The sequence below is a fragment of the Cavia porcellus genome, unplaced genomic scaffold, assembly GCF_034190915.1.
Source record: "Cavia porcellus strain 051 isolate PalLab524CR breed Dunkin Hartley unplaced genomic scaffold, mCavPor4.1 scaffold_31, whole genome shotgun sequence".
NCBI classification, from domain to species: Eukaryota; Metazoa; Chordata; class Mammalia; order Rodentia; family Caviidae; genus Cavia; species Cavia porcellus.
In genome coordinates, this window is record NW_026947514.1 from 40,013,206 (window position 1) to 40,033,259 (window position 20,054).

At 45.1% G+C, this 20,054-nt stretch overlaps 1 protein-coding gene across 1 annotated transcript in view; it reads right to left on the reverse strand.

The window, feature by feature from the left end:
• Positions 1 to 20,054, reverse strand: part of Prkch (protein kinase C eta) — a 197,995-nt gene that overhangs the window by 60,585 nt on the left and 117,356 nt on the right. Inside the window, exons 7-9 of the mRNA XM_063241086.1 lie at positions 19,530 to 19,657; positions 16,318 to 16,461; positions 16,001 to 16,174 (exon numbers count right to left, since the gene is read on the reverse strand). Coding sequence (XP_063097156.1) covers positions 16,001 to 16,174; positions 16,318 to 16,461; positions 19,530 to 19,657 — 446 coding nt within the window. The remainder of the gene's footprint in view (positions 1 to 16,000; positions 16,175 to 16,317; positions 16,462 to 19,529; positions 19,658 to 20,054) is intronic.

Genomic DNA, 20,054 nt, shown 5'->3' on the forward strand with positions numbered 1-20,054 from the left:
GTGCAAACTGTGAGAAACAGAAATCTAGAGGGTCTAAGAAGGTGGAGGCACTCCAAGGCCAGCTGCCAGGGCACAGGAACACTGCCATATGGTGCCATATGGAATTGGTCTTAGTAAGAGCTTTTCTTTCCAAGATGTGATCACTAGGCAAGGCATTACAGAACTCGGTGACCAAACCAAGGTTTCAGCATCAGTAAGTTTTCTGATTTTCGAATATTGAATGATAATTCATAGTCTCCATTTAAAGAGTTTTATAGTCTTACCATTACTATTATTGCAAAGCAAATGTCTGTGGAGTGCAATATATTAATGTGAGACTTTAAAGTAGCCATTCTTTCTATAATAAGGTTGACTTATAACCATATTGAGAAAGATTTTTCTGCTTAAAACAAGAATACACAGTCCTTATGATTTACAGATGTAAATTTCCTCTGAAGATGTTCCCTTTTGGAAACCACGACAGTAAGAAACAGTCAAGACACTCAGGGTTAGAGTGGGGATGGAATTACTTTTGGGAATACAGTTCATAGACTAGAAGAACATAGTTATGAGTAATTTAGATATTGGTTTAAGCAATGTTGTGCTGAGCCAAATCTATACTTCTTTCCTCAAATTGTAAGAACTGCTATAAGTGTTTCTCTGTGAGTAACAATCCCCTCCCCCATGAAAAGCGGTGTGATACCAACAGCTGAGGGCAAGGAGAAGGAGTCTCCAGCAACTAACTGACAGTATTGTGCTGAATTTCTCCTAAGTGCCACCGCTTTCTTATTTTTCTCCACCAAAGCTGTCTACAGGGTGAAGGGGAGTTTAGATCAACAGGAAGCAGTGACTGACGTCAAAGAGGTCACAGTGGAAAAGCACCCTTGTGAGGAAATCTGATTGCACCATGTCTCAACTGAAAACCACTTGAATGTAACCACATTAAGAATGATTACAAAGGCTTCAAGGAAGAAACAATGAGAGTGTGCAAATAATGGCTTCATTTTTAAAAGCTTATCATTCTGCACAGCCCAGAGGATGTCAGAAGTTAATTCAGTCACCTAGCAACCCCTCTGTGAAGCCCCAGGGGAAGATGCATCCTGTCTGAGTACACAGACTGGTCTTTGGAAGGTGAAGTATAACTTTAATATAACAAGCCCTTAGGAACTTGCAGTGCAGACAGGAGGTGTACAGGGCTCTTTTCAAAGATTGAGTGTTTTCCTAGATGCATTGCTTATAATCATTATAAACAATAAGCCTTCCTGGCATTTATACCCGACTATGGACATGAACTAGAGTTTAACACATTGTCAAGTATCCACTAAACAGTAAATGTGCGAACAGTAAACACAATCAAGGACATAGCACAGTCTCCCTTCCTGTGGGAACCTTCTCTGGGGTCTCTGGTCCATACACATCTTTCCCAGCATCATTGTGCTGGGTTGGATTTGGGCACATGGCCATTTTCCATGGAGGAGCTGAAGTCTTCAAAGTCAAAGAGAAGGTGCTGAGCGATGTACAGTATCTCTAATAGCACCAAGTATCCGTCTGGGGTCATGGTAGGATTAGTGAATACATACGGAACTAATGTAATGGGAACACATTTTTGTTTCCTGATCAGATTTAAACTAGAACTGTAGAAAAGGTGAGCAAAGTGTCCAGATTAGTTTTACTCAACCATTTTATGTGAAGTACTTGCCTTCAGTGAGAACAGTTTATGGCAGAGTTAAAGTAAGAACCAGGTCTGCCGATGCCGCTCCTTTCCCCTTCAAGTAGTTTTGGGATTTCTGTTTGTTTGACTCCCTAGCTGTCCATAGTTCAGGGTAATCACATAGTAAAATTTAAGGGAAAATTTTTTTTCAATGAAAATAATTCACACATAAACTTGACAACCAGAGATAAAAGCTTAAATGCAAAGAGAAACAAACTATGTGTGGCCTTTAGCTTCCAAAAGAAATGAAGAGTCCAGAGCAGAAAAGCAATTTACAAGGTAGTGTGAACTAGATTTAATTTCCCTGTATGGACCAAGTTATACTTAACACCCTAAAGACTGGCACCAGTGCTGGCCCATTAGGAACCAGGCTGCACAGCAGGAAGTGAGTGGGAGAGTGAGGAAGCTCACTCTGTATTTGCAGCAGCACCTCCTCCTGTCAGGTCATGGGCTATATTACATTCTCATGGAGCATGAGCCCTGCTGTGAGCTGGACACACGAGTGACCAAGGCTGGGCACTCTTCTCAGTCAGCCCCAAACCAGCCTCTCATCTGCAAAAACACTGTCTTCCACCAAACAGTCCCAGATGCCAACCAAGGGATCTCTGTGCTACAGCATGTTTAAAGGAAAAAGAGAAAAGAAAAACATACCTTTTTTTCTATTTTATCATGTAACGTTTGATAACACAACCTGTCACTGAGACCATGATCTTTAACAGTTGCACACTATTCCCAATGCCATTTCTAGCTAGACTTCTGAATAACCGGAAACTAGAAGACACAGTATTAAAAGCACAGTCTCTATATCATGACAAAGACCACTTTTATTAGCTTGGAAAAATGAACCATCTTTGAAGACAGATGATTGCTAAGTAAACAGTGTTTTAATTCTCATTGGTTAATTAACCATTTGGATGTCGCTACATTTGGGAGCACCCCCTAGTGGTCGACAAGGGAACTTTAACAATCTCTCCCAGTCAAAACATCCCTAGGGTCTGACCACACTAAAACTAAAAGTCACAAAGACTATGTCCTAGTTGATTATTTACTTTTTTAAAAATGGTTTAGTCACTTAACAACAGTACACACAGTAGGATTCCTTTAAGCCATTATTTCATGTAAGCTAATTCTCCTGAAGATTTTTGGTTAGCACCAAACAGGAACAGGTCCTCCGAAGATAGTTATAGACTTCATTTGTACAGGGTTTACAAAATAAAGGACGAAAATACCATCTCATTTATTTAGATTACTTTTCATAACAGAGACATCTAAACTTCGCAAAATCTTAAGAAGGTTCATATTTCATCTCTTGCTCCTATCGGTAGACGAGTTAAGACATTTTTGCCTTGTGGGAGGAGATTCTAGGTTACAGTCATCTGATTAGCTACTCAATTCAGCTGAAACCAGAGAGAATACGGCCAGGAATATTCCACAGCCGCCTTGAATTGGCACCTCAGAACTGGCTCCTTCCCTCGCTCTACGGTGACAGAGTGGCCGTTAAAAGTTTGTGTTTGGAACGTACATTCCACGTGCTATCTGAAGTTTAGTTTTTCCACTGCAGCCACAACAAGCCATTCTCTGACCCTTTGGCTGAGGAACAAGATCTGGTTAATGCAAACAACTAAGCCATAATCTCTTCCCAAACCATTTTGTAATCTGGCATAGATTCTCATGAAGAAAGACAGTTTTTTTAAAGCTTTGTTTGTACAGAGACTTTATAGGGAAGTTTCAGTTGGTTAAATATCATTCAGATGGGCCCTAAAAACCCCAAGATGAGAGCAGACAAAAAGACAGTGACACGGGCAACTGTCACTGGTAGACGGTGGACGGCTCTGAGTCCTTTGGTGGACTGACTTCTTGGTACTTGCTTTTTCCTGATATGAAACCACTTATTCCTGGTTCTTTTTTTCTGACCATTGCCCGACTTACCTCTACCCCTTTTTCAGCTGTCCTCTCTTCTCCCTATAAATATGCACTAAAGGATTCATATTACACTTTCAATAACGATGACATGGAAACCTAATTCCCTGTATGAAGTGTGTTTCTGTGCATCTCACTGCTGGTTTCCCCTAAATTCAACTCATTGTACTCTGTTCTCCCCAGGATCCTGGTGGGCCAGAACCGTGGCCACACCTCCTAGAAAGTCTTGCTGGGTTTACCTCCTCAGTGTTTCCTTGACTCCACTCCCATGACTGCTGCCTTGAGCTCACTCTGTAGCCCAGGTAGGTCTTGAACTCACAACAATCCTCCTGCCTCAGCCTCCTGAGTCAGGATTACAGGTGAGCACCACCACACCTGCTCCTTATGTAAATCTTATGCTGTTTCTTGAAATGTGTCTTTTGCTAGCTCCTTACCTCCATGATTGAGTCTAAGCTCCCCAGCAAAAGACATCAGGCCCCTTCTGACTTTGTTCCTTTGTCACTTCCCACATCTTCTCTTACAATTCTGAGATATCCAGTCCTTTGGGGTTTCCTGGGTGTATCACAAATTTTAAGCCTTTGTGACTCGGCACTGCGGTCACCTCTGCCTGTGATGGTGTCTCCTCCTGTCACTCTAGGGCTCCCATTCATTATTAAAACACAGCTGGGAGAGCCCTTCCCCTGGGAAGCCTGTCCAATCTCCCCAAGGATCACTTACGGCATTCTTTTTTCTTTCACATGGTGCTGTAATGACCTCTGACTTAAGCAACTAAAGGGCAGGTCAACTTCTTGTTTTTCCTTATATTTTCAGTCCCTGGCACATCGTGTGTGTCCTGTAAACATTGACTGAATTGAATTAAAAATTCATGTTAAAAATACCACTCAGTAGAGAAATAGTCCATGTCTGCTTTCAATTTTTAAAGACTCAGTTTTGAAGACAGCATTTAAAGTTTTTTGAGTTGGACATTTCTTTTTATGAAAAACAAAAGACAGGAAACAGTAAGGTTGCTTCCCCACAAAGCACACTCATATTGCTTATGAGCACATGTTTCCATACTGGTTGGGAAATGTTTCTTTAAATACTGCTTATCTCTGTTTGTAAAATCCAGCCATGTGCAGAACACTCAAGATGGGTGTGACGGGCCTCCCTGTGACCTCAGAGTGGAAGAGAACGATTTTCATAAAATGCCACTGATTCAGTGCCTTGCTGGTAAAGTGCAAGTGTAATGATTAAATGCCAAAACAAGAGAAACTGCATGTGTGTACTGCATGGGTTTTTAACCCATTTTAGACACATGCTTGGTGCACTTATCTTTGGCTTCCTGGTGCCTGACGACCTTGCCTTACTGTGTAGTAGGCACAGCACTGAGGATGCCAGCAGTGCCCAGGCCACCCTCACCCTGCATTCTTCTGCTGTCCCCAGCTTGAGGTCTCATCCCTGCACATGCCACGGGGCAGCCACTGCCAATGCAACCAGAACTGTACCTTTCTACAAACTCGGGGGGAAATGATAATGCTTATATTTTTACAGGATTTACACACACTTTGTTATTGCCCATGAAAAAGAAAAGTGAGCCCTTGACCTCTTGATTTCTCACATGAAGAACAGGTTGCCTGACAGTTGTGTAAGCCTGTAGCATTTAGCCATGGGAGATCCTTTCCCCAGGAAACGTCTGATAAGGTTGGAAGACACATTTGGTTTGTCAAAATGATGGGCCTTTACTGAGGCGAGGCCAGGGATGCTGTTTAACTTCCTAAAAAACAGCTGGTATGCATGAGGCCCTGAGTTCAATCCCTACCAAATTCTACAGTGGACAGCCCCTGCCCACAACTAAGAAAGAAAGGTTTGTGCAACCATGTGTTAGTAGTAGGCAAATGACATTGTGCTATGTAAATACACGATTTTTTTTCATTGCTAAGGATGAAAATTCACCAGGTTACAAAACTATCTGACCCACTGGTGAGGCTCAAGGTGGTGAGGGCAACGCTAGGAGCAATGTGGCTGGAGCTACAGCTCTTTCTTGAAGCCAAGAATAGAAATCAAGTGGATGAGTGGCCTGGCAGACACTGCAGACTTCCAGAAGAGGAGTTCAAGCTTCCTTCCAGGTCAACTCTGCCTCCTCTGCTCCTGCTTTTTCCTGATTAGGTATAACTGATCCCTTATCACCACTGGTAAACAGACATTAGTACAGATGGGCTAGGCTTGCTGTGGGCCTGCCTGGCTGGTTCCCACTGTGTCACTTTTTTCTAGAGCAGGCCCAGGAGGCTGTGGTTCTGTGCTCCCTGGGGAATGGGGAAAGGGGAGAGCTTGAATACAGCCAGGGCCATTTCCTGAGGACCAGGGAAAGAACACGTCTGGGGGGGGGGGCTGGGGATTTAGCTCAGCGGCCTAAGCACCTGCCTTGCAAGCAGGCGGTCGTGAGTTTGATCTCCAGTACTGATTAAAAAAAAAAAAAAACATGTCTGGGTTATGAGGGTGTAGATGAGGTGGTCTAGCTGGAAGGGGCTCTCCTCTTTTATTTCAATGGGGAATTAAATATCACATTAGCTTCAGCTCTAAAATTTCATATACCATGAGAGTGAAATGAGCTTCTGGGAAGGAGTTCCAACCTCCCTTAAACATCTTGGCAATCAGTCATAATAGACCAGAAGTGAGCAGGAGTGGACTCAAAATCCAGTGGGATTTTCTGTACTGGACCCTGGAAGCCTCCCACGGAGAGGAAACAGGAGCTCTCTGGCAGCTCAGGAAGGAAGAAAGGGCATCCTTCCGCCCTCCACCAGGAAGAGGTAGGACTCCTGGCAGGCAAGACAAGGCAGAAGGCAAGAAAGGGAATCTTGTAAAGGAAGAGGAAAGTTGGGCTTGATGGCACATGGGGAAAATGCAGGGTGGCAGGCAAGGTGGACAGGGTGTCCTCACTGCTTGGAACATGGCCCAGTAGTGAGCAGACCTGTCTACCCAGCAGGGTGGGAAAGATCAAGTGAGTAACTGGGCGGCTGCTCTTCCTGTTGTGCCCACAGGAACACAGGAACAACTAGAGATAGTGCCAAAGGCAAGAGCTGCCCCATATCACCATGACTCAAACTCACTGGCCCTTCACAAAAACAAGGGCGCACCTGATCTGCACCTGCAGCTTCAAGACAAGCCCCCTGGGCTTTCCTCCAAGCAGACAGTTTCTCTGAACCCATCCTAAATGGAAATCCAGCAGCTGTCATGGGGATCAATTCCACAGCAGGTCACTGCCTAACTCTACCTAGAGCAGTCTGCTCAGCAGCTTTGGCCCCACAAAACATCCCGAGAAACTACTCAAGAGCAAGGATTCCTCTTCCAGTTTACTGCTATGCCCTTAGGTTTGAAGTGTGGTCATACCTTGCAGGACCCCTTGCCTGCGCATGGAAGGAGTGAATATTTTCTTACTCCTGTGGCAAGCTAGCCTGCAGGAGCAATCCTCCACACCTCCATGGGAATAGGCTGTCTGTGCCTACCAGAGGTCCTGGACAGTTTTGCACCCTGGAAGAGAAGGGTACAGCCCGGTTCCTGCCAGTGAGGAAGCAATCAAGGAAAGGTCAAGTATTTCCAATTGAAAGCATGTTCCAGCCTCTGATTTCTACCCCACTGCTAGGTCCTATGTTCAGGGTGGGGTGGACCTGGCTAGCCATTCACAGGCATAGCTTCCAGTCCTATAAGGTACTCCAGTGAGTTCTAGTGGGGGACCCTCAGCTTCCCAGAAAAATGCCTGCAGATGGTAACAGGTACTGCTGAAGCAGATGTGGTTTTGAACTCATGGCCATGCTGGTTGTGCTTCAGCATAAAGACTGGCAGTCACATAACAAGCGCTTCCCCAGAATCCAGTGTTCATTTTCAAGTCTTTCTCATGCGATGTAAGGACTATGCTCACTACCACAGTGCACTGCTGCTGCATGGGTCTTGGTCTTCTGCTCCCAGCCAGGCTGAGGGGTACACAACCATCTCCTTTCCCTGGCACTCAGTGTGCTCCTTGTGTGGACTGACTTTCTGCTCAATTCTGTGACAGAGTGTGTACCTCCGCCTCCTCCTCCTCAGAATGGGCCTGGGGCTTGGTATCTCCACACAAGGTGCTCCTGAACACAGAGCATCTCTAACTTGTGGGTTCAAAGGTTCTCAACTATGGGCAGGGAAAACTGTAACCAACCAGTCAGGACCCCCAAAAACTTTAAGTATAGCACATGGGGGCCAAGTCTGGCCCCGGGAGTGTCAATTACGTCAAAGCAAAGAACATATGACTCTACAAACTGCCACACCCAACGTGGAAGTGAAGGGTCAGATGACAAGGGCTGGCAACAAAGCTGGTTACAACTGGATAAGTGCACAACCAACTCTTTGAGACTCTTGGTCACACCGAATACTTTGGCAGTTCTAGCCAAAGAGTGGAGCCAAAGGAACAACTTGAACTTCGGGTTTTCTTTTTCCTCATTCATTTGTGTGGCCCCAATTAGCAACGGCCTGGCAGCTAGAGAGGACTGAAGAAAAGGTCCCAAGTAAACCCTCCCCCTCAAATCCCCAGCCTGCAGATGGTCCCCGGGGGCTCTCCAGCTAAGAAGGTGGGTCAAACATTTGCTTGTTGTAGAGGGTGAGATGCAGTCTGATGGTGGGTATCTACTCACAATTAGAAACCTAACATAAAGATAGAACATTGTTAATAAATTGAGAACATGTAGAGACAGGAAGCACCATGTTCCGGCACATGTTCTATTTTGATTCAGGCCAAAGGCAATCTACAACAAATGACCCATAAGCAAACTCGATCGCATTTACAGCAGTTCTATTGCTCAGGGAAATATCTTTAGGTGCTCCATGAAAGGCCAAAACTGCAGATTGTGAAAAACTGTCTTTATTCCTGACTAATGACAATAACCTTGTCAGTTGTACATATTACAAAAACAAGAAATATCTTGGTTGTGATGTAAAGAAAAAAACATATTAAAATTAAGCTGGACAACCCAGGCGAGAATCCACACAAGAGCTCTTGCTGCATGTGTTAACCTCTTTGGACCTCTGCTTCCAGATCTTTGCAACCAGGTTGAAAGTATCTACATCTTCTCAAATCATTTTAGGTATTAAACGAGATATTTCATTAGACAGATTTTTATGAAACACCAGGAGGCCATTTCCGAGATGCTGGGAAGAGCAGGAACCTTGGGGTGTGCTGCAGGTTCTCAGTGATCTGCTTTCCTCCGCCCAGCCCTACTGCAAAGCTGATCCCACCCAGGCCCCAAGAATGAGCCAGCTCTGCTGCACGGACTCCTGTCTGCAGAGGAGCTGCTTACCAGTTGTTGAGCTGGGCTTGTTTTCTCTGCTCCTAACCCACACTCACAGGGACTCTTCCCTGGCAGGAGGTCACAGTGACTCAGAGTGCTAGAGGGCAATGCTGCTGCAGGGCCCAGTGTGCTGTGGCCTCGCCTGTGCAGCTGCTGGCGGAGACTCAGGACACAGCAGGCCTGGATGCCCTGCTAGATGCCCTGCGATCAGGGAAAGCAAGAAGTTATTGGGTGTGTAGCTGGGCTATGTGGGGCTCTGGGGGATAAGGCCCTGCCTCCATGCACTGTGGTGGGCCTGAGGCCCTTCCGGAGGTATCTCTGCTACTGTGGGGGACACAGGCTTTGGTAGAGGAGTTGGAAAAAATAACAGGCAGGGGTACTTAAAGGCTTCGGGGCTACTGGGTAAGCCAGGGTTAGAACCCACAGCATTTATCCTGAAGGTGTCACCCCCTGAAGGTGAACTGGAAAATGATGAAAGACTAATTACAGGGCCACAGGTCACTCACACTGCCTGTTTCCTCTTCTCCTCTTCCCTCCCCTCCTTTCCCTTCTCTTTTTCTCTCTCTTACCACACACACTCATGCTTTCTGCAAATATTTAGTAAGATAGAGATGACAATATGGAGAAAAGAGGCCATTCCCTTGTACTGATGCTATGGGTGGTTTTCCCACCTATGTGAAGTCTTCTGAAATCCACACATGGTACATATCTGCACACACATTGATACCATTTAGTTCACAAGATCCCCGCAGCCCCAAACTCCCGAACTAGGCTTTCAGTTTTGTTGGCCCATGTGTGAGAAGGGAGAGCTCTGGCCCCACAGGGTTCCATTCTCACAGGCTGCACCCCAGGCTCCCCACCAGCAGCCCAGCCGGCAGGCAGGGATCCGAGAGAGGTAACAGCAAGAGCTCTGGGCCTCCTGCGCAGGGAGGGCTGCATGCTCTGAAGCCCACCTTGCGGTGGCAGAGGCAACAGGAGCTCCAGCAGCTCCCCAGGGATGAGGCGCCAACTGGCTCAGCTTCCTGGCCTGGGCGTGGGAGGCGGTGGGCTCCTGCACTCTAAACACAGTGGCTCAAGTTTCCTGAAGGGAACCTTTGCTCCACTAAACTGGGTCTCTGAACAAAGGCTAAAGCATCTGACCAATATTTACCTTGCCACTCCCCCCTCCTGTGGCTTCCGGATCTTTGTTTCCCCTTTCTCCCTCCCTCCCTCTGTCTCTGTCTCAACCTTCTCCCTCAGCACTCAGCTCCAGAGGGGAACCAAGGGGACAGCCCCTCCCCAAGTGGCTGGAGACCCAGATTCCAAGCCACAGATGCCAGGAGGCTCATTACTGGCAGTCACTGATGAAGAAAGACTGAAAGCAAATTCAGCTTGCAAAGAATAGAGCAGGCAGCCTCCAGGAGACCTGTGTCCAAGGTCATGAGACCCTAAGCACCCTTGCATGCTTAATAATGGCTTGCTCTTCCTATCCTCCTTGTTAAGAAAACATAGCTCAATTACCAAATTACATGAACAGAAAAGAGAAAAAACATCATTAATAATTCCACTACCTAAATTCTCATTCTCTCTCTCTTTCTCTCTCTCTCTCTGTGTAACTCTCTCTCCTTTCTCTCTCTCCATGTATCCTAATGAGGGATAAAATCCAGGGCTTTGCACATACTAGTCATGCTACTCCTAAGCTATCCCTACCCCAGTACACTATTTAAGTACAGTATATTGCTATTACTGAATGGTGGATTTGTTTCTAATATTTTCCTCTTATAAGTCATGCACTCAAGCCAAAGCACCACTGACAAAAAGAATAATGCCAGAGATGTGACACAATCTGGTTTCAAAATCTTCTACAAAGCTATAATTTTCAAAACTGCATAATACTAGCATAAAATCACACACATAGACCAATGGAACAAAAATAGTGAAGTCACACAATGAGGAAGGACAGGCTCTTCAGTAAGTGGCATTTCTACATGGAGAAGAATGACACTAGATGCTTATCTCGCACCAGACACAAAAATCAACTTTACTTGGATGAAAAACTTCAATGTAAGACTTAAAATTGTAAAGCTATTAAAAGAAACATACCAGAAAAGCTCCAAAACACCGGCTTCAGCAATTACTTTTTGAATGTGACCCCGAAAGCTCAGGCAGCAAAAGCAAAAACAGATGCATAGGACTGTACCAAAGTAAAAGCTTCTGCACATTAAGGAAACACAGTAAAGAAAAAAACCTGTGAAATACAAAATATTTGCAAACCATATATCTGATAATGGGTTAATATCCAAATACCTTTACTGAGTAGCTACTCTGAAATGATACACAGTATAACAACTATGGTTCTCGTATTTACTTGTCTATGAAAATTTTTTCATAAAATAAGAAACATCAATTTAAGAAAATTACAATTAAAGAAACAGGCAAAAGTTCTGGATAGATTATTTCTTAGATGACAACAAATGATCAACAGGAGCTGGGCATGGTGGTACACATCTGCCTGAGCACAAGTCTGAGCCCAGCCTCGGCAACTTAGTGACTTAGTGAGATCTTACGAGTGAATGAGCTTGGGGTACAGTTCAGTGGGAAGACCCTAAATTCAATCCCCAGCGCCAATCCCCCAAAAATGTATATATACATGAAAAAATACTTAACATTAATCATTGCAGAAAAGCGAATTAAAAGCATGAGATATCACTGAGATATCACCTCACACCTGTCAGAGTTGCTACTCAAAAAAACTGAAAGACAGTAAGTGATGAGGTGGAGAGAAGGGAGAATCTGGACACTGTTGGCGGGAATGCATCCGAGCAGAGCCAGTGAGAAAAAACAGTATGAGGAAACTAAAAAGTTAAAAATGAAACTACGGGATGATCGAGCAGTTCTAATGCTGAGTATAGGCTCAAAAGATGAGAACAGTTTGTGGAAGAGACATCTATGCTTTACTGCATTAGTATTAATAATGTGGATGCATGAGTGCATAAATAAAGCATGGAATATATTCACAATGAAATATTAGGCTTTTTTATAAAAGGAAATGTTGCAATTTGTATCACCACAGATAAAAACTGGAGGATATAACTAACCATCCCCACAATAAGCCCCATACAGCATGATCTCTCTTATAGGTGGAATCAAAACGTCAAGCTCATAGAAGCAGACAGTAGAATGGTAGTTACCAAGGGCTGGGAGTGGGAGGATGGGAGATTTTGGTCAAACACACGTTATTATGAAAAAAAGTTAGAGGAAAAATATATTTCGGTTTCTGAACCTATACAGAAAACTTGATAAATCATCCAGTATTTGAAATTTGCTCACTGTTTTCTTTTTTCTAGGAACTACAGGGGCTCCAAAACTCCTACTTTGTGGATGTTCACTGCTGCCTCCATATGGGGGTCTGTGCTGGCCACGGGGAAGCCCCGGGCAATTTGTCGCGGACACAGCAGGAAGTGGGTGGTTGTGGCTCTGATGACTTGATTCACTTCTGAGTGGGCTTAGCTCTGCACAAAGGGTTCCTGAGTCCTCCCCACCACCCTCCGATAATGCTGCTTTCCTTCTCATGACGAGGGCTGTAAATCTCCAAGGAATTTGAAGGCAGACTCAAGCCATTTAGATGCAGCAGGAAAAGGTTAGAAAAAAACTCTGCAGCTTTCCTCTCAGCAGGCTGTAGGAGACCGAGGCAACTGGGCAATACTTGGGCACTGCTGGCAAACCACACGTGCCCACGGGTCAGAGGCAGCGCTCCCACAGCTGGACTTCGTCTCTGTCACATTTGGTCCACAGCAAGCCACAGCAAGAACCCCCTGCTCCGCGTTCAGTGATGCCATTCCCCAGGGTGGGACGACAGGGAAGTCCCATAACTGCAAGGGCCTTTCTAACACCACAACTCTTGGTAGACAGCTGAAGAACGATGCCAATGCCTCCCCTGGACTCCCTGATGAGTGCCCCAGGGACACAGTGGCAGGTCAGCATTACACACCCATCAGCATCTCCCCAAGAGCATGGCCTATGGAATCAGGTGGCCAAAGCCACTATCTATCCTGCTGCAGTTTCTCCCAGAAACTAACACTTCTTGTCCTTTGGAGGGCACTTTCTAACAGTGAGCACACCGGTCACCGGGGTCTCCTGCAGACAGATGCACGGTGAACAACTGCCTTTAACACTGGATTCTGGCACCAGCGGTGAGAAGGCGAAATGAAGGCTGTTCACCTCTATTTTGCCATGAGAAAAATGCATATATTTCTCTTAAACGGTGTTCATAGCTTCATTTATTCTCTAAACTAAGGCAGGGGAGAATTCCCTCTATCCTTTGTTTCAGAGACATGCACTGTAATATACACATTTTAACCCCCAGTGGCAGTTCCATGAGTTTTTATTTTCTTCAACCACAAGATTTTAAAAAAAATCACTTGGCAGTAACCACTGCCACCTTGTGGCCAAGCATTGAACTTTCAACTGGAAAAAACACTTCAATGTCAGTAAAGGCTTTAGTGGCTAAGCACTGGGAATCTCACACAGCCACTAAAACTGTAGTATAGTGCACAATGTATCTGTTTTTCTGAAAAATTATGTATTACATATTCTATAGTTATTGGGCTCCCCAAATATTCCACGTTGATTTCTTGTTTTCTACTATACCATGATTTAATTCCTGGTGAGAATTTTGACTGCTTATAGACTCACAAGGATTTCCGGTTTGTAAGCAAAATGTATTTTGAGGTTGAATCTGAGACACTTATTTATTTATTTGCTCCATCAGTAATAACTCGGAACACAAACCACTGCATGGCCAGATTACGACCATTAAATTCTACTTGACCTGACCTGAGGACCTAAGAAACCATTCAATTTTCGGCTCAGGACCTCGGGAGGCTCTAAGGAGGCAATGTGAGCAGGGACCCAGCTCCACTGCTTGAGTCACAGCATTCACAGTGGTATCAGGAGGATGGAGCCTGAAATCCAGGTGGGTGACCCGCAGGACCTCCCCAATGTCCTTCTCAAGCCCATGGCCATCACCTACTCCTCTTCAAGAGTACAGCCAGATGAAAGGCTCGAGGCACTGCAGTAGAGCCGTGTGTCATAGTGTGTGGACTCTGAAATAGCGCAAGAAATACTCTGGAAGACAGGGACAACTGGAGCTCCAAGAGAGCCAACGATCAGAATAGGAAGCAGAGACTCCAGGCCATCGAGCCCCACTGGGGACTCCTGAGCAGGAGGGGGCAGCACTGAGGAGTCCAGACCACGAGGACAGGGTGCAAAGTGAGGTCTAGGAAGTCATTAGCTACCTCCCCAAACACCATGACCCCTGTCCATGCTATGTGTGTCTCCTTTCTGTAGCTTCCAGCCTTCCAGATCCAGCTGTACACGCACAGCACTGAATCAGAAATGTCAACATAAACCCTTGACCAAGCATTATCATTTCTAATAGCATAGAAAAACAGGCACAAGCATGCAAAGATAAGAGCACAGGGCACTCACTGCAACATGGACTGAAATAAAAGACCAGGAACACTGCATATGCAGCAGATAAACTGCTGGCATGCTCTTTAAAAGGAATACTATGCAACTGTTAAAATGAGTCAGATAAGCTGTGTAAAAATCCAAATCAATCTCCAAAATATACTATTTTTTAAAAGTTAGGGACAGTATCACAGTCAAAATACTTTTATAATGAAATATGTATGCATATATATGGTGTGCATATGTCCTTTATGTACAAAAATTCAACTGAAAGGCTACACATAAAACCCATAACAACTGCCTCTTTCAGAGAAAGGATATTGGTATTTGGGTGATTCTCATACCACACATTAGAAGGCAGTGTTAGATGACAGCTCTATTCGTACCCAATGTTCTGCCCACCTCACCTCTGTATGAGAATGACTTCTTCAGCATGGCACGTTCACCTTCTTGCTGTCTGCCCAGCTGATTTTAACTCAAGCTCCCTTTCCAGCACAGCTGCTACTTTCTTTGAAATGTGCTGTGGCCTCTCTCCCTGGTAAGATGCCACTGTCACGCTGCAGCACTCCTCCTTCCCGATGGAATCACAGCCAAAGCTCATGCTCAGAATCCTGTCGTCCAGAACCTCTCGATGCAAGGAAACCCTGACTCACCTGTCACAATCATGGCGCCTTCTCAACCAGCATTTGCTCTCTCCTTTGGTAACCAAAGCCCAACTCAGAGGCCAATTCTAAACAGGCAGTACAGAGCCCTGCCCAAGGATGGACCCGGCCTGTGGTAAGCTGATCTGGCACAGCTGTTTTGGCTAAGTATTTGCCCTTCCAGCCTCCTTTGCTGCTAAAAGAAGCTGATCTAAGTCCAGGCAAAATCTATTGTTGATAAAGGAGAGTGGCCCTTTGTCCTCTGCTCTATGCTCGCTGCTTTCAGTGCAGTCATGTGATGGTATGACATCCAGAGATACAACAAACACTCTGAGACCATGTCTAGTACCACTAGGCTACAAATCCAATCTAGCCTTGTCACCACTGAACTTATTGCTGTGTGAAATAACAAGAACAAAGTTGGTACGAATACGCTAAACCCATCCTGTTTATTGTTTGTATCACTGCTGGTTGGCTACTCCATTATCTGCAGCACAAGCATTTCTAACTGCTTGTCTAATGGTTCTAATCATTATAGGCCAACACATTCGATCTCAAGATCAGCCTATGCTATCAAGCAAAAGGTCTTCGTTTGAGGCCAGGATCAATGTCTTGGGACACAGCAAATCAAGGTGCACTTTCTAAATCCTCTGTGTTCCTGTGCCCAGCTCCAAAATAGTTCAAAATTCAGAAGCAGAATCAAGATCAAATTCACCAAGACAACTGACGCATGACACTTGGCTGCTGTGACCACCATTCTGCTAGTACAAAGACCTTTACATTCTTGGGCCTCATAACCTTGTGGTGATTCTTCCACAGAACTGCATGGTGGAAGAAGAGGGTAAACTCTTTAGTTCATAGTTTTGTTAGAGGCCAGTCATCCCCTATGAGAACCCAATCCAAACAGTGTTGTGATACTCAGCTTTATGAAATCTTCAAGGTGTGCCTTCCCAAAGCTCTGCAATACAGACAGCTGCTGAGGCTGTGACCGTGAGCTCACTTACCGGGGTCTGAAAGCAGCAGAACAACTGGGTGAGGAAGGGGTGACTGCGGGCCAAGGCCAGGATCCTCTTCTCCGTCATGGTGCATTCCACGTCGTCATCCTGCAGGATCACGTCCTTCTTCAGCACCTTCACAGCATAGAGTTCGCCTGTTTCTTTTATCCTTGCGAGCATCACCTAGGGCAAGATGAGGATACAGCATGAGAGGAGCCTCTCTGGGGTCCCTAGGCTGTGGGTTCACGTGAGAAATTGAGTACACACACACACACACACACACACACACAAGTTGGTGTGACCAGACAGCTTCAGCCAAGGCTCACCTTCCCGAAACTCCCTTTCCCTAACACTCGGATGAACTCAAAGTCATTGATGCCAAGTCTGTTGGAAGAATTCATCCCGACCCCATTTCCTTCTTTGCTGCCCTCTTTTCCTTGTCGTCTTAGGGTGTATCTGGAAACAAGTTTCTGCAAAGAGGAGAAAGAACATTTCGAGTCAGAGAATGGTGGTGTGACATGCAGCATGGACGGGGGAGAAGACGCTCCCGGGTGGAACTAGCCTCATCCCCAGAGGTCAGCTCAGCTCTGCAGACCACTGGGATGTACAACCCCAAACTGCCTCAGCATCAGTTCCTGGTCTGTTTCCATTGCTTGGTGGGAAAAAAAAGCACCGTAAAATACATCTACACTGAAGATTTAGAGCTGAAAGGGAAGAGTAAGGAAACAACAGTGCCTTAGTCTAGTCCCTGTGATTTCTTTTGCAGTGATTTCCCACAGGGAAACCCGGTACTAGGAGCGCCCCCTAGTGTACACTTCATGCAAAAGCAGTTTTCAAGTTTGCTCAGAAAATCAAGTACCATCCAGAAACAGGACAGGAGATGGAAGGAGCAATGTCCTTTATACAAAAACTACACAATAAATAAAAAGTTCAATTAAAAATTGGAAAAATTACCAAAAGTACAAGGGATAAATTTTTATATATCTAAACCCGTACCGGCCTCTTGGTAAGAGTTTAGGTATGTACTGTACATATGTCAAAAATACCTGTATCTTAATAATACACACAAATATATGCATTTACACTTAATTTTTAAAAATATAGTTAATTATTACAACATACATTTTAATTTTAAAAGTCATATTTTTTCTATCTTTAAACATCTTTTGAGAACATGAGTATTTTATTCTGTGTGTGTGTGTGTGTGTGTGTGTGTGTGTGTGTGTGTGTGTTACTGAGGATGGAACCCAGTTTTTCTCATATGCTGTCTCCCAGCTCTATCACTGAGCTACACTCCCAGCCCCAGTACAGCAGTTTTAATGGATTCTATATGGACAGATCATTTGCTTCCTAAATCCCTTGCTATTGGAAGTGCTTGTCAACCGCTGTTTTTCACGCTATTAACACCACCAAGGTGAGCTTACTTGCAGGCAAACAGCGTTACACAGTTTGGGCTGTGAAGGAAGCTGCCTGGGTTTAGATGACCGCTCTGGAGCCAGCCTTGACCTCCAGCGGGTGAACCTCTCCCAGACTCAAGTCTCCCCTTGCTTTTTTTTCAGTCTCCCCTTGTGATGGGGCTGGGGCGTTAGGGCATCTGCTGCAAGAATTATCATGAGGAATAAATGGTCATAATGCACATAAGCCGCACACACAGGTGCCTGGCACAGTCAATACCCTTAAGCGGCTGGCATATAACCCTCATCTATCTCTCTAAGATGACCTTTTGGAAATGTCATTCGTTGGGCCACAGTGTTAACTCTGAAGGAGTCTGACACGCAGCCAACACGTCCCCTCCAGCGTGGGCGATCTGCACCTTTAGCAGCACCACCTGTGCCTCTGTCACCACCCTGCACCAGCAGTGAAGTCGTGCTGGGTCCCCTGTGCCTTCACAGCAAGGGGGCTGCTTCTGCAGGTGCCTCCCTGGACATGCTTACCACACATGCAACCACTAGGAAACAACAAAAACCCAGTGTCCTAGAATTTTTAACCTTTTAGCTGGGGGCAAAAAAAAAAGCTTATCTGGGCCAATTTCTAAGCAATGTGAGCAACAAACCAACCATGTAGGCATTTGAAGCTTCAAGGATTTTACTTACTTAAACCCATAAAATAAGGGTGGCAAGATATAAAACAGAACATCTTAATAGCCAGTGGGATTTTTGTTCTTGTCTTTGTTTTGAGATAGGGTCTTGCTGTGTAGCTCAGGTTGGCTTCGAACTCACTGCAGTCCTCCTGTCTCAGCCTCCCAAGTGCTTAGAGGCATGTATCGCCACTTCCAGCTTAATCCAATGGTTTTAACAATTTCTCCTCCTCTGAATCTCTCAGCACCATTTTTTCAAACATAAAAAGGTGGTACCAGTTTACATTTTACTTTTTCTACACCCATACTTTCCATGGGTGGATTAGCAGTGGCTAGAAAAGTCTAAGCCGGTGTTTCTCAATCTTTTAAACCCATCTCTTTTTATTTGACTTCAGAGTCCTTCTTTTTAATGTTTCAATGTCAAAGAAGAGGTAATTTTGGTTTTCCCACTTTTAAAAAATATAACATGAAAGGCCACTGGTTCAATGACAAGGGTACTGGCCATTCCTGAACATCTATTCCCACCATATTTCAGAAGCTGGGGCTCAGGCTGAAATCCTTAATGGGCTACTCCAAGAATAATTGTTCTATCTATCAGAAATTCCTTTCAGCATTTAAGCATCTTTGCTGCCTATCCCTAAGACAGATGGACCTGGACTTCTCCTTCGCCTCCCTGGAATCAAGAAACACATTGTCAGTACCAGTCCCTGGTCTATTAAGCAGGAGTATATCAGGAAAAAAGACACAAAGTGGGTAGTGTTGTATTTGCTAAGTTACCAAAAACCTTGCAGTGATTACACTTTCTTCCTTCCTAGGTACCCAGGAATCGTTTAGCAGCTCAGTCTCAAATCCTCCCAAACCAGGCCTCATAGGACACCTTCCAACACAGAGCCACACAATATGGCTGCTCCCAGCACTCAGCAGCCTCTGGTCAGGATGGCAGCCACAAGAGCTGGGCTGTGCAGCCGCCAAGGCCCTGGCCAACACTAGGTGGAGATTGCTCAGGAGATTGCATGACAAAATATGTGCAGGCCAAATGACCTGACTCCACCCACTCCCGGGAGCCCAGAGGAAGGAACTCCTGTCCCCTGCTGAAGGCAAGAGATAAACGTATTATTCATAAACAAAAACTGCAGAACTGCCGGATTCCAGGGAGGTCTTCAAGTTCAACCTTGCTGGGATGAGAAAGCTAGGCTCTGTGGCCATGGTCAACGGTCCTGCCCAGCCCCCAGCTGAGCGCCCAGCCCAGGGCTCTGGGTTCAAAGCTTTTCACCAGATTATACAGACAGGAACCAATTAAAAAATACTGTGAAAAAGAAAAACATCTTCCTCCTGATTTCTGGTATTACTGTATTTACTCATGTTAGAAATACTGAGGGTGCCTCGTGTTCTCCTATGGCCTTGCCACAACTGCACAACTTTTACATTACAGTTCATGGGAAGAAACAAAGTCCCACTCACTGAGGTCGGAGAAATATCTCTAGGCTGGATGCCCATCCTTGCCAGGGTCTTGGCCAGCTCCACCGCATTCACCCCACAGTTAGGGGCCACGTTGGCTTGACAGCGAATATGTACGTTCATTCTACAAACTGGAGGGAGAGAAACACAGATTCTATATTCAAAAAAGATCCAAGTCAACATGTGCTGTGACAGAGAAATTTAATAACCTGAAAAATTACAACAGAGGAACTATACAGGCTGAACAGTGTGATCTCGTAAAATTAAACTCACACTGTAACAGTTCCTTATGTTTTATCTATGGGATGTGATCAAACATACAGTGATTACATTTCTCACGAAACTATTACAGTAAGAGACACGCTGCCACTGATCTCCCTAAGAGTACTCTCCCTCACTTTGACCACCTGCACCCCAAGGTTTTTGTCACTTTCTGAAACAGTTCTGGAAGTCCTTTTTCATGAGTGTCTTTGAGACAGTGTCACGGCTGCCTTGATGTCCTGAATCAACTCAAAACATTTACCTTTT